This window comes from Carlito syrichta, unplaced genomic scaffold, assembly GCF_000164805.1.
Source record: "Carlito syrichta isolate Samal-C Ts95f unplaced genomic scaffold, Tarsius_syrichta-2.0.1 Scaffold303037, whole genome shotgun sequence".
NCBI lineage: Eukaryota > Metazoa > Chordata > Mammalia > Primates > Tarsiidae > Carlito > Carlito syrichta.
In genome coordinates, this window is record NW_007247133.1 from 146357 (window position 1) to 162997 (window position 16641).

Sequence of the window (16641 nt, forward strand, 5' to 3'; positions counted from 1 at the left end):
AACCGGCCCTGCTGTCAGGCCCCGCCCGCTCACGGTCGGTGTTTTTCAGCGACTGTTTCTTCTGCGAGGGCTTCGAGATGACCTTGATGAGGCGGCTGTGAAAGGTGCCCAGCTCCTGGCCCCCTCGCAGCACCAACCGCAGCACCAGCCGAAAGTGCTTCCTCTTGTCCGCGTCTGAGATGTACAGGGTCTTGGCACAACCGAATTCCTACGGGGCTCGGGGGACAGGGCCGTCTCAACCTAGCCCTCCACCACCGGATGAACCAACCTCTCCCAGACATCTGACGTCCGTTCCGTCGGAGGTGACAAGAAGTTCCACGATCTGGACTCTTGGGCTCAGCCTAACACAGAACCCCGGCCTCCCTCCCCATCTCTTGGCTTCCGGAGGGGAGTAAAGGAGCCCCCCCCCTTCCAAGGAAGAGGCGAGAATGGGAGCAGGAATCGGACCCCTTCCCGTGAGCTCTCACCCTGGAGTCCGGCTGCTCCTCGAAATTCAGCTTCTGCGTCTCGGCGGCGCTGCCTGACGCGCCGTCCAGTCCCATGTAACCGCAGACCGTGGGCCCCGTCTCCCCTCCCTGCTGAGCTGGAAAGGGACGCGAGCGGGCTTTGGAAGGACTCAGGAAGGACGCAGGTGCCAGACAAGCGTAGTTCTCGCCGCCAGAGGGCGCGGTGAGACTGCGCTGCGAGCCGCCCCGGTCCCTGTCCCTACTGCTTGATCCTCCCTGCCGGCAGCCCTTGAGTCCATCCTCACCTTGGCCCTGCGCGGGCTTCACCCTCCAGCCGGGACCCGACAGGTAGACACAGGGCGGGGGACAGAAGAACCTGCGGAGACAAGTGAGTGCTGGATTCGTATATCCGTCTCCACTCCACTGTCCTGTAAGCATCGCAGGGAACCCTGGATTCCTCCTTCTCTCCCCCAGACTTCTCCATGACCGTGAACCCCGTTAACATCCAATCCTTTTTTTTAAACACCCCTCATTCATCGCATCCGTAAGTCCTGTCCACTCTACCTTCAAAACGTAACCAGAATCCATTGGCTTCTTGTTACCTTGCTCTTAGTCCCAGCCGCCATTACTTTTTGTCTGGGTTCCAATCAATCTATTTCCACTCCTGCCACTTTCAGCGTTTTCACATGGCAGCCAGAGTGCTTTCTTAAAAACAAGTCGAATTATGCTGCCCCTCTTCTTAAAATCCTACACTGATTTGAAATTCAAAGTCCTCCCATGGTCTGGCCCCTGCTCTCCAACTAACTTCCTACAACTCCTCCCTCCTCTAATTCCGGCTACTCTTTTTTTATTCTTTCTTTCTTGAACTGGAGTCTCACCCTGTTACCCAGGCTGGAGTGCAGTAGCACTATCATGGCTCACTGCAGCCACAACCTCCTGGGCCCAGGCCATCCTTCCACCTTAGTCTTCCAAGTAACTGGAATTACAAATGCACACCACCATGCCCGGCTAATTTTTTAATTTGTTTTTTGTAGACATAAGGTCTCTCTATGTTACCTACGCTGGCCTCAAACTCCTGGGCTCAAGCAATTCTCCCACTTCGGACTCTCAAAGTGCTGGGATTACAGGCGTTAGCCACCGTCCCTGGCCTAGTCCCTGGCCTACTCTGACTTCTTTTGTAACTGGAACAGGCCTAGCTGGTACAGCTTCAAGGTCTTTGCATTTTCTGTTCCTTCTAATTGTAGCATGCTTTCCCCAGATTTTCTCATATCTGGCTCCATTTTAACATTCACGTTTCGGTTCATGTGTCACCTCCCTAAAGTCTTTTGACCTCCTTGATCTTTCTGGCTAACATACTTTTCCCTTCAGTTTCTATCACATTGCTCTGTTTAGTTTTCCTCCTAGGGCTCACCATAATCTGAAAGTATCTTGTTTACTGTGAAAATGCTATGAGGGCAAGGACAGCATCTGTCTTGTTCAGCTGTATGCCTAGAGTCCAGCAGTGCTCACAGTGCCTGGCACATACATGATAAGCACTCAATAAGTGGTTGTTGAATGAATGAATGAATGAGAAAGTGAGTGAATGAATGGGCAGGAGATTCACAGGAGGTTCTGCTACAGACCCGAAGTGGGAGCCAAAAGTGGCTGAGGGACAAGGACCCTGGTCAGTCAATAACTGAGGTCTCGGTTCCAAGGCCACCCCTGGATCTAAAAGAGACCAACTGGGCTGCAGAGGCCTGTGGGGGGCCTCTGAGGCACCTACCGCTTCTCATTTCCATAGGATTTCTGGGCCACCTTGGCGTGCAGGATCCGCACTGTCTGCTCACACCGCTGCTGCAGGCACCTGCGCACGCCTTCCCTCAGGATGCTGGCACACTCTGGGGATGACCTGGGAGTGGGGTCGGGCAGGCCAGCCAGCCCACAGCAGGGAGAGTCAAGGGCCAAGGTGGCATAGAGCCGGCCATTCAGAGCCTGACCACTCAGATTGTGTGAAATGAAAGGGGGCTGGAGGTGGATAGGGCTGCTCTGCATTCTGCTCCCATGGGGTCAAGAGAGGAAGTGTCAGGTAAGCAGAGGACTTGGCTGCAAATCGTGGACTCAATATTTAGGCTGCTAGGTGCTCAATGAGGTCTGCATAGAGCCCACTGGGACCACCCAGGTGCCACTCTGCGTGTCTGGCTCCATGCCCATTGCAGCCCAGGGCCTTAAGACACGTGGCTGTGACACAAAGACTGTACTTATGCTGGCCTTGGGATGGAAAGGGGGAATTGGTAGAGGCTGAGCTCCCCCACCTCAGGGGAATTCCAAGGGGGAGCAGCTTTTGCTAGGCCCTGGTCCCCAGAGCTCTTTCTAGCCTCCTGTCAGCAAACATGATAGGGCCCCCCCAACCGTGTCCCCAGGATGGGGGGTGGGATGAGGGAATCCGAGTCTTCCTGGGGGCCAAAACAAAATTCCTTCCTTTCTCTCACTATTAGGGGCTGTGGCTGTGCACTTTCCTTCCCTTGATTACTGTGGGAGTCAAGGCCAATTACGTCGGTCCTTTGAAGTGAACCTAGGGACTGGGAGCTTTGACTGGTGAGGGTGGTGGGCCCAAGGCCTAGGCAATTGCCAGAAGCATGTAAAGGAGTCTGTAGTGGGTGAGATTTGGAGACTGGCAGCTTGCGGCCTGAGGAGAGCCATGAACCCTGAGGCTGTCTTTCTGAGCCTTTTACCGTCTTGGCAGGGCAGGAGTCTGGGGCCTCTCTTCGCTCCTGGAGGGGACAGTAGAGGGCAAGAGTAGGACCGCGCCCTCAGAAGCAGGCTCGGCGGCCAGAGCCAGGACCGCTCCACCCCTTGGGGCTGCCTCAGGGAAGTGACTCTCAAGCTTCCAACGCATTCCGGCTGCGGAGTGTCGCCGCCCCAGTCTCCGCTGTAGCCGAATTCCAGCCGGCAACTAGCGCCGCAGCAGCTCCTGGGGTGGTGGGAGCCGGGGGCCGGGCTTGCCCCGCCTCAGCCATCGGAGGAAGGGGGGGGTCACTCCCTGACGGTGGGAGGGGTCGCAGCCCGCGCTCACCCTCCCCATCCGCCAGCCCTGGGTTAAATGCGGCCGCCGCCTGCGCTCGCTCCAGCTGCCTGGCAGTCCCCACCTAGGGCACGCTGCCCACGCCGTTACCTGGTCCAACTGCCCGCGAGGCTCCGCCCGTCGGCTCCGCTCTGCAGCTGCGTCTCTGAGCTGCCTGGCAGGCTCAGGTGAGTCAAAGGGCCCGGGGGTGCTGAGGGATCTGCAGGGAAGCGGGAGTCCAGCCAGGTCAGGCACCTTGTTTAGCAGCGATGCACCGCCCTCAGTGCCCCCAACTGACCTGCGATGCCCTTCCCACTTCTGTGGAGTCCTTTCCAAATTGAGCCTCCACCCACAACGCTGCCAAAATGGGGTCACCCCTTTTGTAATCTCATTCCTCCAGGAGCCCTCAGGATTGTTCCCAAGAGAGCTCTGGAGGAATCATGTACAGAACCCCTCTTCCTTGCCAGTCCACTCCCCACACCCCCAGGGCACCTCAAAATTCTCTTTAAGCAATGATGAACCCCTCAGAGGAGTCCCGGGTTCTAGTGTCAGCCCCTACCACTACATTGCTGTGTGACCTCGAGTGAGATACTACTCTCTCTGGACCTTGTCCCTTTCTCTGCAGAATGAAGGGGTTGGAAAGGTAGTGAACTTTGAGGCAGTCGCTATTGTGACTTTCTAAGATTCTTGGGGTGGAAGTGGAGGCGGGGCAGGTGAGATGTTGGCTCAGGCCAAGGGAAGGGCAAGGGGGACCTTCATCAAGAATTTGGGGCCCAGAGGCTTCTGCGGGTGGGCAAGAGTGACGAGTGGCAAAGGCCCCTTGTGTCTTCCCAGGGATATGCTACCCAGGGATGCTGGCCCAATCTAGAGGAAGTTCTCCAGCCTCCCACCTCCACCACCGCTGGCACCTCGAGCTCAGTCACCCTCCCATGACGGCCCCTGCCAGAGGGATTTCTGTTCCTCTCCCCGGCCTGGGAGGAGAAGGGGGAGAAGGATCCAGGAAGGGAAGGCCGCCCAGAGCGAGCTGCCGGCACCCGACTTGCACAAAATAGGCCCATTCACGGAATTCGGGAGGGGGGGCGGGGGCGGGGCTGCGGTTGGTTTAGGGGCGGCTGGCCCTCTTTGCCAAGAAACTGCAGCAGCAAAATGGCTAACACAGCTTCTGCACGAGGCGTGGGGGTGGGGCAGGGAATGGAAGGAAGAGAGATTCAGTGATGCCTAGGCGTCGGGGCCCGGCAACTCTGGGGGAGAGGGTGAGCCGGGACTCCCGGGTTCTAATCTCGCCTTTGCAGCTCGGCGGGCTGACTTCCTGGGCCTCAGTTTTCTTATCCCTACAACGGGGATCTTTCGTAATTTTCAGGGGGCGTCCCCGGGGGCTGCGGGAGGGTGAGTGCTCACCTGCTGTCCTCAGAGGGTCCATGGCGGCTCTCCGAGGCCCCGGCCACTGATTCGTTGCCCTCCGGGTACGTCCAGTGCCGCCGGCCCTGGAACCCTGCACACCACGGCTCCCCAGCCCTCCTGCGAGATATATCCTGGCCAGGCCTTATCTCCAAGGCCCCGGGGCTCCCGGCCCCCTGTTTGCTCTGGGCAGGGGCACCTGCTGGGCAGATGTGGGCTTCCCACGCCACCTGGCCGTCGCGGCCAGACCCGGGCGGGCGCCCCCTGGCGGCCTCTTCTGAGAGAAGGCGGGAAACAGTGGCGCCCAGCCTCGAGTTGTGGGGGGATTGGGCCCGCTCACTGCCCCCGCGACCACCATGCTCAACTCCGCGGAAAGGTCGTGGCCCCTCCCTGCCGCTGCGGTTGGGCGATGCATGTCTGTGTCTCTGTATGTGGAGGGGTCTGGGGAGCGATTCTCAAAGATAGCCACGCAGAAGCTTCCTGAGTGCGGAGGGAAGGGGGCTGGGATGGGATTGGCTTCTGTCTGTAGGAGGAGGTTCGCCTGGTGGAAGGAGAGGGCACTTAACCTCCCATCTGGCTCACAGAACCGAAGAGGCGAAGAGGCTGGAATTTTATTCTGGTGCAGCCACTTTTTTTTTCTTCAGTCAGGGTCTCATTCTGTCACCCAGGCTGGCCCTGACCTGCTAGGCTCAGCCTTTCAAATAGCTGGAACTACAGTCGCGCCACCTCGCCTGGCTAATTTTGATTTATTGTAGGGACGAGATCTCACCATGTTGCCTAGGTTGGTTTCGAACTTCTGGGCTCAGGCAATCCTCTTGCCTCCGCCTCCCAAAGTGCAGGGATTACACGCGTGAGCCAACGTGCCCGGCTGTCACAGCTACTTCCTTGCTGTCTGATTTTGGGTACCAGCCCTTACCTGCTCTAAGCTAGGTTTCCTCATCTGTACTTTGGAGACACTAACAGTCTTAGTCCCAGAATAGCAGAGAACATTGAATGCCACAATACATGAAAAGCATTTAACACTGTGCCTGGCATTTAGGAGAGGCATTGAAAATTTTTTTTTTCATGTTTACGTTTTTGTATATACTTATCCCTTAAAATTTTTATTTACTATTCTTCAGATTTTTTTTTTTTTTTGAGTCGTAGTCTCATTCTGTTGCATCCAGGCTGGAGTGCAGTGACATGTTCATGGCCACCCCAACTTTGACCTATTGGACTCAGGCGATCCTTCCATCTCAGCCTTTCTAGGAGCTGGAACTACAGGCATGTGCCACCGCGTCCAGCTCATTTTTTGATTTACTGTAGAGATGAGGTCTCACCAAGTTGCCCAAGCTGGTCTCAAACCTGTGGTCTCAGGCAATTCTCTCACCTCTGCTTCCCAAAGTATGGGATTACAGGTGTGAGCCACTGAGCCCAGCCTACTAGTCTTCAGTTTTACAAAGAATCTCTTGTGTTTCCCAGTAATCCCACTGTAACAAGATTTTTTAATTATGAAACATTTCCAACATACACAAAAACAGATTAATAAAATAAACCCATGACCCTCTCTCCCTCCAGATGTCTATCGCCCAGATTAAGAGCTCTGTAAATATTGTTGCTTTAATTCTTTCCTTCTTCCTTCCAGGCTCTGACACATTGGTTCTCGGCTGCCAAGCGCCATGAGGGGCCTTCTTTGCGGGCCACTGCCCATGTTGCTGCTCCTTCTCCAGCCTTGGGAAACCCAGCTAGGGTTGGCAGGTGAGCTGGGCCCAGGTCTGGCGAGTGGGAGGAGGGGAGCAGAGGCAGGTCCTCCGTCTGTGGCCAGGGCCTGCTGGGGAAAGAAAAGCAAGAATTTGAAACATGCCTCACCAGGTTTAAGTTCCCCACTTCACCTCCCTAGGCCTCAGTTTCTTCTCCTGTAGGAAATGGCTTGGTTTGGGGCTCATGCAGAATTGCTCACGTAGTGTTTAATTTTGAAAAAAATATTTAAAAACATGGAACAACCAGACGATTTTCCATAAAAATTCTCATCTAGGGCTCCTTTTGGAACATTCAGGGATCTGCTAACATCCAGTCCGTATGGCTGCACGGCAGCATTGGTTGGAGCTGCCCACTTAAGAGGAGATTCGTGCTCTTTGAGTGTCCACCATCCTAAGTCCACCAGTTCACTCATTTACGTTGCCTGCAGGGCTCCCATAGGCGTTTGAGTTTTCGACCTCTCCTTCTTTACGCTCCTCAGTGGATATACCTTCTCAGAATAGCCCTCAGAGCTGTAGGATGGGGAATTCGTGAAATCTAGCCCAGGTCCTAAACAAATGCTGGATGAGTGTATCTGGCCTGCCTTTGCTAGGTTAATTTGGCTCTGGGCATTGTTATGTGGGGATACGAGCATTTCTCCTGGGTTTCCCTGGGGGTCTCCGCGGAGGAGGCCTTGCTGACCTAGGAAAGTCCTCCCCGATCTCACCGCAGGTCCCAGATGCCATACTGGGCCCCTGGATTTGGTGTTCGTGATTGACAGCTCCCGCAGCGTGCGCCCCTTCGAGTTTGAGACGATGAGGCACTTCCTGGTAGGCCTTCTCCGTGGTCTGAATGTGGGGCCCAACGCCACGCGCGTCGGCGTGATCCAGTATTCGAGTCAAGTGCAGAGCGTCTTCCCGCTTGGCGCCTTCTCGCGCCGCGAAGACATGGAGCGCGCCATCCGCGCTCTGGTGCCGCTGGCGCAGGGCACCATGACGGGGCTGGCAATCCAGTACGCCATGAACGTGGCCTTCAGCGTGGCCGAGGGCGCGCGCCCGCCCGAGGAGCGTGTGCCGCGTGTCGCCGTCATTGTGACGGACGGGCGGCCCCAGGACCGCGTGGCCGAGGTGGCGGCGCAGGCGCGCGCCCGTGGCATTGAAATTTACGCTGTAGGAGTGCAGCGCGCCGATGTAGGCTCTCTGCGCGCCATGGCGTCGCCCCCTCTGGATGAGCACGTCTTCCTCGTAGAGTCCTTCGACCTCATCCAGGAGTTTGGTCTGCAGTTCCAGGACCGGCTATGTGGTGAGTGGGGGTTAAGGACCGGCGGGCGGTGGCGCCGGGGGAGGGTGGGTGGGTGATGGTGCCAGAGTGAGGCTTGAACTCCCAATCCAACTGCTTTCATTCCCGGTCCCATTCTAGTACATCCCATCCCATCAGGGTGGCCACCACGCAGTCCAGGTAGATTTGAGTTGCTCTGGCCTACCGCAGGGTGATTCAGATTTCAGCTCTGGCCACTTTTGCTTAGGCTCGGTCCACCAGGACGAGCGTTTGTGGTTTACCGCGGGCTTCATGTTAAACTTCAACCCAAACCCCTCCATACAAAGAAGCACTGATCCTCAAAGCTGAGAGCAAGGCCCACTTGTCAGAGCCATGCCCTGGCTCACATGAGTGACGGCTCCTCCCACTCTTATCTTAGATCCCCCCACAAAGCCTGCAAATCGTTCTAGTCACAGTTTGAGTTACTCTATCCACCTTGATTTAGCACCTCTCCACCTCCCTACCTTGTCCCTACCTCTGTGTAGTCCTGCCCTACCCCACTGACACATCTAAGTCCGGTGACCCGTCTTCAGAGCCTATTCACAGGGGCTCCTCAAGCGTCTTCTTTCCCTAAACCCTCCCACCTGGCCTAGCCCTCTCAAATGAGTCCTGTCCCTCCTAAGGCTGTACTTGAGGTTGATGCCTGCCCCTCCCTCATCCCCACCCAACTCTCTCTTGCTGGAGGCTTCTGCTGATTCTAGTCTTGTGTGTCCTAAGGGAAGGACTGGTGTGCTGAAGGTGGACATGGCTGCCAGCATCGATGTGTCAATGCCCCAGGCACGTTCCACTGTGCCTGCAACCCAGGCTACAAGCTAGCAGCAGATAAGAAGAGCTGTCTGGGTGAGAGCTACCTCTGCCCTGCAATCTCACTGCTCCTGAATTTTCTTTGGCTCCTCATAGCCCCAGCATCAGACCAATGAGTTTGAAAGGGTCTTTGGAAGTGAAATCCCACCTTCTTCACTTTATAGGCCTAAGAAAAAGATAATCCCTAGGGTCACACAAGTCCTTGGTGCAACCCCGCCGTTAAGTGTGCTCTCTACCTCCTCTTCTCCCTGTATTGAGGACAGTGTCCTGCCTGACTCCAGTCCACCTCCCAACCTTGTTTCTGTCTTCTCACAGGCATGGTCTTACAGTTTCTCCTCTTAGATACTCCCAGGGGTCTTAGTGTAGTGGGATTGTCCCCACATTCCTGCATCTGCTCCTCATCTCTTTGTGCGCTGCCCACTGGGCTGCCTGTTCTTGGGTTCCCCTCTGCCTCTGCAGACCACATTTGCATTATTTATTTATTTATTTTTTCAATGAGTTTCACTCTGTTGCCCAGACTGCAGTGAAGTGGCATGTTAATGGTCACCGCAGTCCAACTTACTGGGCTCAGGCAATCCTTCTACCTCAGCGTTCCAAGTTGCTGGGACCACAGGTGTGCGCCATCACACCCAGCTAATTTTTTTTATTTATTGTGGAGACGAGGCCTCACCATACTGCCCAAGCTGGTCTCAAACCCTGAGCTCAGGCAATCCTCTTGCCTTGGCCTCCCAAAGTGCTGGGATTACAGGCATGAGTCACTGCACCCGGTTGGTTTTTTATTTACATCTTCTGTAAAGGTATGGCTTGCATGCCTTGTTTATTCAATTGGGTTTTTATTTTTGGTGTGTATGTGTGTCTGCTCCTGTGTCATAATTGCAATTTATGTTACTGAGTGTCGAGGTAGACATTGTGTTAGGAGTGTTACATACATTGTCACTCAGACTCACAACAGTCTGGCTTACATTCTGGTGGTCACCTCTTGCTGTGAGCCTCTGCTGAATTCATTTGATGTATGGATCTTCTTTCACTCTCTCAACCCCATACATGTTGTTCTTGTTCCATGCATGTAAATCAGTCTGCTTTTTTGGTTTACAAACTTGTGCATGCAAGGGCATGTGTGTGTCTGTGTAAGTGTGCATATGTCTATTTGACTAAAGAGGGGAATGGATAGAGTATGAGTTTAATCTAAGTAAAGTCAAACACACACACATGTATGAAAAAGACATGCCCATTGTTTAGAATTGACTATTAGACATCTTTGTTCTTAAAGTTTCTCAGTAAGCCCAGGAGAGGGGATTCTTCACTGGCAGCCTCCACCCACAGAGTTACTTGTCTTCATGCTTTTCTTCACTTTCATCTCTTTTCCAGGAACCCAAAATTCTTACTTTTTTTTTTTTTAATACAGAGCAATTCTCTCTCCATTGCCTATTCCCAGTGCTAGGCCATCTTTGCCCATCCAAACCATCAAGATGCTTAGCAGGGCAATAGGTCTCCTTCCTCCTCAGAAGGAAGTGTAAACAGCAATTTCTCTCTTTCATTATAGTCCCATTTTGCCAGTGGAAAAATGTAGGCTCAGATAAGTAAAGTGGCTGAGCTTAGTCCTCGCTGTATCTCTGGGATAGGGGCTCTGTCTTCTACAACGGAAAATTCTTGTTTTTATGTCTGGCTCAGTAATGGCTGCACTGACTCTGGGCTGCATTTAGAGTCTGAGTTGGGAGGGGTCACCTGACTTTATAGGAGGGAAGCTTATGCTTATAGAAATTACAGATGCCTGACTGTCACCTCATATTGATTAAATCAGGATCATTGGGGTTGGAGCCCAGGCATAGGTATTCTTTAAAATGTCCATAGATTGTTGTGCTTCTAGGGTTGAAAAGGGAAACCCTGGGCATAGGCTGACCTCATCTCTTTTTTTAGCCATTAACCTGTGTGCTGAAAGGACCCATGGCTGTGAGCACCATTGTGTCAATTCCCTGGGCTCTTATTTCTGTCGCTGCCGGGCTGGCTTTGTACTCCAGCAGGACCAGAGGAGCTGCAGGGGTGAGCAACACTTCTGACCCACCCACTTCCTATTAGCACCCTGGACTAAGGCCTCTGATGGCCCCAATCAGAGGTGACAGTTTGCTGTTTCTTTCTATCCACCAGCCATTGACCACTGCGGCTTCAGGAACCATAGCTGTCAGCATGAGTGTGTTAGCACCCTTAGTGGGCCACGATGCCGCTGCAGAGAGGGCCATGACTTGCTACCTGACGGGAGGAGCTGTCAGGGTGAGGAGGGGTCTCCTACATTTGTGGGGAGAGGTAGGGAACCCTAGCTGGTGGGGTCTACCTGGCTCATCTTAACCTGCCTCTCCTTTAAGTCCGGGACCTTTGTAATGGCGTGGACCATGGCTGTGAGTTCCAGTGTGTGAGTGAGGGCTTCTCCTACCGCTGCCTGTGCCCCGAAGGGCGGCAACTTCAGCCAGATGGCAAGAGCTGCAACCGTGAGTGATGATGGGAGGACATTCTGTCTGCTCCTGCCCCATTGCCCACATTCTGGGCATCCTTGGCTTTACCCTTGCTGTGGCCCAAGGCTGTGGTGTGAATGTGTGTTGGGGGGTGGTCGTGTTGGAGGATGTGCAGTGCCCTGTGTCCATCTCTTTCCTGCCAATCCTCTACCCTACTGCCAATGTTAATTTAAAAAAAATACATACAGAATCACATTTCCCCTTTGCTCAAAAGCCTTCTGTGGCTTACCCATGCCTACAGAATAAATATCAAATGCCTTATCCCTGAGTTTTTCAAATGGTGGGCACAGCCACATTAGTGGATAATGAAATCAAATTACTGGGTTACAACCAGCATTAAAAAAAAAAAAGAATGGAAGACAAAATAGAGTTTACTGCATGCAGAAAGAGTATTATTTCTGAAACTTAAGTTTAGTAATATGTGAGCACATGAAGTGAATCATGACATATTATTGTTGTTATTTTTACGGTGGGTTGTGGTCAAAATTTTGAAACCACTGCCTTAGCTCATCATAGTCTAGCTTCAGCCAACCCCATCAGTCTGTCTCCTGCCACACTTGGGATTTTTAGTCATCCTGGCCTGCCCCTCCCTGAGTGTGTCGAGGGCTTCCCAGCTCCCATGCCTGCGCCCTGTGCTCCCATGCTGCTGCCCACATTCTATACTGTTCCTCCCTGCTTTGGCAAACTCCTACTCATCCTTCAAGATTGTCTTAGTCCATTTGGGCTGCTGTAACAAAGTACCATAGACTGGGTGGCTTAAACAACATTTATTTTTCACAGTTCTGGAGACTGGGGAGTTCAAGACCAAGGTGCCAGCAGATACAGTGTCTGGTGAGGGCCCATTCTCTGGTTCATAGACAACAGTCTTCCCGCTGTGTCCTCACATGGTGGAGAGAGAACGCAAGCTCTCTTCAGACTCTTATAAGGACACTTCTTTTATTCATAAAGGCTCTACCCTCATGACATTCTCAATCCAATTAATCAGACCATCACATTATGGGAGAGGGTTTCAACACATGAATTTTGGGAGGTACAATCATTCAGTTCATAACAGAGATCAAATTGAATGTCACCACCTCCATGCAGCCTTCCTTAACAACTCCAGGAAAAAATAAACGTCCCTACCTTGGGCTCCCTGCATGCCCTCTTTTTTAGCACTTTCCTTGGCCATATCATATGGTATATCTGAATTGCTCTGCTCTATCCTAATTTCCTCATGGGTCAGGACTATGTTTTATTTATTCTTGAACCCTCTTTAGGGCCTAGCAAAGTCCCTGATTCAGAATAGGGAAGGCAACATTGTGCAGCGATTAGGAGCCTGGGTGTTGGGGTCCGACGGACCTGGCTTCAAGTCCTAGCTCAGTCACTATTAGCTGTGAAATATGGGGCAATCACTTCATCCTTCAGAACCTCAGATTATAGAAAATGGGCATGATATTCAAGGTTACTGGGAAGATTGGGAATCTATGTAAAGCACTTTACCCAGTGCCTGGCACATGGAAGCTTTCAGTACATAATTTTATTATTATTATTAATACTAGTACAGTGCTTAGAATTATGCCTGATACATAGTAGATGATTAGTAAATGCAGTTATCGTGGTTATTATTACAAAATTTGATTTTAGCAGAGTGCCTGGCTTGTTCTAAGCACTTAATAAATGTCAAGGGCAATGAAAGGGATGATGATGCTTATGACATTATTTAACAACTGCCCAGCATAGCAAGGACTCGATAAGCATTATCTGTTCTATAACACATGTTTGCAAATGAATGATGAGATGGGTAGACGGCTGCTGCAGTCAAGGATCTGGCCCCTCCATCCGCGCTCCTCTCGCTGTGCAGGGTGTCGGGAAGGTCACGTGGACCTCGTTCTCCTGGTCGACGGTTCCAAGAGTGTGCGCCCGCAGAACTTCGAGCTGGTGAAGCGCTTCGTGAACCAGATCGTGGACTTCCTGGACGTGTCCCCGGAGGGCACGCGCGTGGGGCTGGTGCAGTTCTCCAGCCGCGTGCGCACCGAGTTCCCGCTGGGTCGCTACGGCACCGCGGCGGAGGTGAAGCAGGCGGTCCTGGCGGTGGAGTACATGGAGCGCGGAACCATGACCGGGCTGGCGCTGCGGCACATGGTAGAGCACAGCTTCTCCGAAGTTCAGGGTGCGCGGCCCCGCGCCCTCAACGTGCCTCGCGTCGGCCTGGTCTTCACCGATGGCCGCTCACAGGATGACATCTCGGTGTGGGCAGCGCGCGCCAAGGAGGAAGGTGGGCTTGGCACGGGACACAGGGGGCGGGGGTTGGGTCGGACACGAGGAGGCGGCTTTCCCGAGGACCAGGGCACCCTCTGAGCCCCCAGCCCCGGCCCCCGTAGGCATCGTCATGTACGCCGTGGGCGTGGGCAAAGCGGTGGAGGAGGAACTGCGTGAGATCGCTTCGGAGCCGGCGGAGTTGCACGTGTCCTATTCCCCCGACTTCAGCACCATGACGCACCTGCTGGAGAACCTCAAAGGCAGCATCTGCCCGGGTGAGCACATCTCTCCCGGGGCTCCTTCTCTTCCTACCCAACGCTCCACCCGTTCGTAGAGTTATAGCCAGGGGATGGGCTCACTAGACAGAGCCCTGCCACTCAAAGTGTGGTCCGCGGACCAGCCGCAGGGTAGTCATCTGGTAGCTTGTTGAAGCAGTGCTCCACACCGAATGAAGCAGTCTGCTCTTTGACAAATTCTCAGGTGGTTCCTGAGCTTTTTTTTTTTGGAGTTGGAGTCTTACTCTGTTGCCCAAGTTGGAGTGCATTGGCATACTCACGGCCACCACAGCCTCGACCTGCTGGGCTCCTGCGATCCTTCCGTCTCAGCCTTCCAAGTAGCTGAAACTACAGGCATGTGCTACCACACCTGGTTAATTTTTTTGACTTATTGTAGAGATGCGGTCTCACCAAATTGCCCGGGCTGGTTTCAAACCCGTGAGCTCAGGCAATCCTCTCACCTCGGACTCCCAAAATGCTGGAATTAAAGGAGTGAGCCACAGTGCCCGGCTTTCTGAGCATATTAAAGTCTAAGAAGCACTAGGCTAGGCTCCCTGTCCCCCAAATCAGTGGCTGTTCAGAATAATTCGGGAAAATGTTTTCAAAGGCATATGAAACAACATTTGTAAGTAGAGTCACAGCAGATATCCTTTGAGCTTGTTGGAATTCAACTTTATGGACTTGGCAAAGTGGCAGGACTGAGTATGTTTCAAGTACACAAAGTCATATGAGTGGTTTTTTTTGGTGAGGGACCAACATAGCTCATAAATACTATCCATCTACTTCATCTGGTGTTCACCTGAGGAAAAGCGACAAACTCAACCTGCCAAGGAGAAGGAGGTTGTTGAATCAGGTGTACTGTACTTTGTAGGTGATATAGGGGAGAACTCGAGGGTAATTTTTTGTTTGTTTGTTTACCACAGCATCCTTAGACCAACCCAGGCTTAAGGTATGACTCTGCTTTCAGACTAAGAGATAACTTAAATCACTACAGTAACTTTGTTGAGGCTAAGTGCCAGGCATTGTGTTCCTGTTTCACTACCAGTGATCTTAACAATGACACATGTTTACAGAATTTCAGTGAATCTAAAGTACCATCTATTTAAAGGCTCATGACTACTTAACGTACTGCTAAGAAAAATTGCCAAATTTAATTGTAAGACATCCCCCCCCCAGCTGTTGAAATGTATGGAGAGATAGACTTGGATCAGGGTCAGTGGCTCTTAAACATTAGGGTACATCAGAGTCACCTGGAAGGATTTTTGAAAACACAAATTGCTGGGCTGGAACTCCAGATTTTCGGATTCAGTAAGTCTGGGATAGGGTCTGGTAATTTGCATTTCTGATAAATTCCTATGTGATGCTGATGCTGCTGGTCCAAGGATGACACTTTGAGAATCACTGGTCTAGTGAAATACATAATAGGTATTTGCTTGTGTTTTAGATCTTTATCTTTCAATTAGGTAGGCAGTAGCTACATGTGCCTATTACATTAAAGTTAATTAAACAAAACTAAAATAAATTTCAGTTCTTCAGTTGCATCAGTCACATTTCAAAGTTAAACAGAGGGCAACCCCTTGGTCCCACACGGGAGCTTTTCTGTCCTCTCAATAAATCCTGCTTTCTAAAAAAAAAAAAAAATATATATATATATATATATATATAAGCAGCCACACGTGGCTTGTGGCCACCACATGGGACAGGGCAAATGTTCCATCATTGTATAAAGTTTCTGGACTCTTGTTACTCAAAATGTGGCCCACAGACCAGCGGCACCAGCATCCCTTGGGAACTTACTAGAAATGTAACTTCTTAGCTCCTTCTCCATTCTGAATCAGAATCTATGTTTTATTTTATTTTATTTTTGAGTTGGCGTCTCACTCTGTTGCATAAGCTGGAGTGCAGTGGCGCGCTCTCATGGCCACTGCTGCCTCTACCTGCTGGGCTCAGGCAATCCTTCTGCCTCAGCCTCCCAAGTAGCTGGAACCACAGGTATATGCTACCACATCCAGCTAATTTTTTGATTTATCGTAGAGACAAGGTCTTGCCAAGTTGCCCAGGCTGGTCTCGAACTTGTGGGCTCAGGTAATCCTTTCACCTCCGCCTCCCAGAGTGCTGGGATTACAGGGATGAGCCGTCACACCCAGCAGAATCTACATTTTAACAAGTTCTCCTGATGATTCCAATGAACATTAAGTCTGGATTAATGTTCACACACACACACACACACACACACACACACACACACACACCAATGAATCCTCAAAGCCACCAATGAATAGCTTTTTTCATTATATCCATTTTACAGATGAGGAAGCTGAGGCTTAGAGAGGTTGAGTTTTCCAGTGTCTCACAGCTCCTTGGCTGGGACTCGCCCTAAGTCTGTCTGAATCCAAAGCCCATATGCTCAACCATAGGCCCGGTGTGGGTAAATCAGAGGGCCGCCGGCAGGGCCGGCTCGGCCTGCTGCGGTTTCTCATGCCCCTGACTCTGGGTCCGGGTTGCAGAGGAGGGCATCGGCGCCGGGACGGAGCTTCGAAGCCTGTGCGAATGCGAAAGCCTCGTGGAGTTCCAGGGCCGCACGCTGGGGGCGCTCGAGAGCTTGACGCAGAACCATATCCTTTGGGGCTCGTGGCTGGAGGGAAAGCGGAGGGACCCCGGCGCACTTGGACGCTTCCTTAACCCGTCACTGGCCCAGCTGACCGCGCGCCTGGAGGATCTGGAGAACCAGCTGGCCAATCAGAAGTGAGGGCCACGGGTGGCCCAGACGCAGGCTGGGGCGCGGCCCCCCACCGCCCGACTGTGCTCCTCGCGCCCGTCGGGGCGCCCGGGCCGGGCAGAACCTGGGCGCCTCGGGCTTGGGTTGTCGGGCTGGAGGCGCTGGCGGGCTCCCAGCG

The 16641-nt window shown here is 52.7% G+C and overlaps 2 protein-coding genes across 3 annotated transcripts in view; one reads left to right on the forward strand and one right to left on the reverse strand.

Annotated features, from left to right (window-relative positions):
- The window catches only part of RBPJL (recombination signal binding protein for immunoglobulin kappa J region like), a 10484-nt gene extending 5578 nt beyond the window's left edge, over positions 1–4906 (reverse strand). The window contains exons 1-6 of the mRNA XM_008057512.1: positions 4885–4906; positions 3598–3706; positions 2209–2334; positions 752–822; positions 468–583; positions 34–208 (exon numbers count right to left, since the gene is read on the reverse strand). Coding sequence (XP_008055703.1) covers positions 34–208; positions 468–583; positions 752–822; positions 2209–2334; positions 3598–3706; positions 4885–4906 — 619 coding nt within the window. The remainder of the gene's footprint in view (positions 1–33; positions 209–467; positions 584–751; positions 823–2208; positions 2335–3597; positions 3707–4884) is intronic.
- MATN4 (matrilin 4) lies at positions 3524–16640 on the forward strand. Of its 2 annotated transcripts, XM_008057509.1 has the most exons (10): positions 3524–3674; positions 6509–6621; positions 7333–7902; positions 10639–10761; positions 10867–10989; positions 11082–11204; positions 13072–13485; positions 13592–13744; positions 16252–16359; positions 16435–16640. In XM_008057509.1, the coding sequence occupies exons 2-10, from the start codon at positions 6543–6545 to the stop codon at positions 16491–16493; spliced, it is 1752 nt and encodes a 583-aa protein (XP_008055700.1). In that variant the 5' UTR covers positions 3524–3674; positions 6509–6542; the 3' UTR covers positions 16494–16640. The 2 variants fall into 2 exon arrangements, with proteins under 2 accessions (XP_008055700.1, XP_008055702.1); XM_008057511.1 differs by lacking the exon at positions 10639–10761.
- Position 16641: the final 1 nt, after the last annotated feature.

Coding starts and splice junctions, on each gene's coding strand:
- MATN4 (XM_008057509.1), top strand. CDS start 6,543: ATGAGGGGCCTTCTTTGCGGGCCACTGCCCATGTTGCTGCTCCTTCTC. Junction 7,903..10,638: donor GTTCCAGGACCGGCTATGTG/GTGAGTGGGGGT, acceptor CTCTTTTTTTAG/CCATTAACCTGTGTGCTGAA. Junction 13,745..16,251: donor CAAAGGCAGCATCTGCCCGG/GTGAGCACATCT, acceptor TCCGGGTTGCAG/AGGAGGGCATCGGCGCCGGG.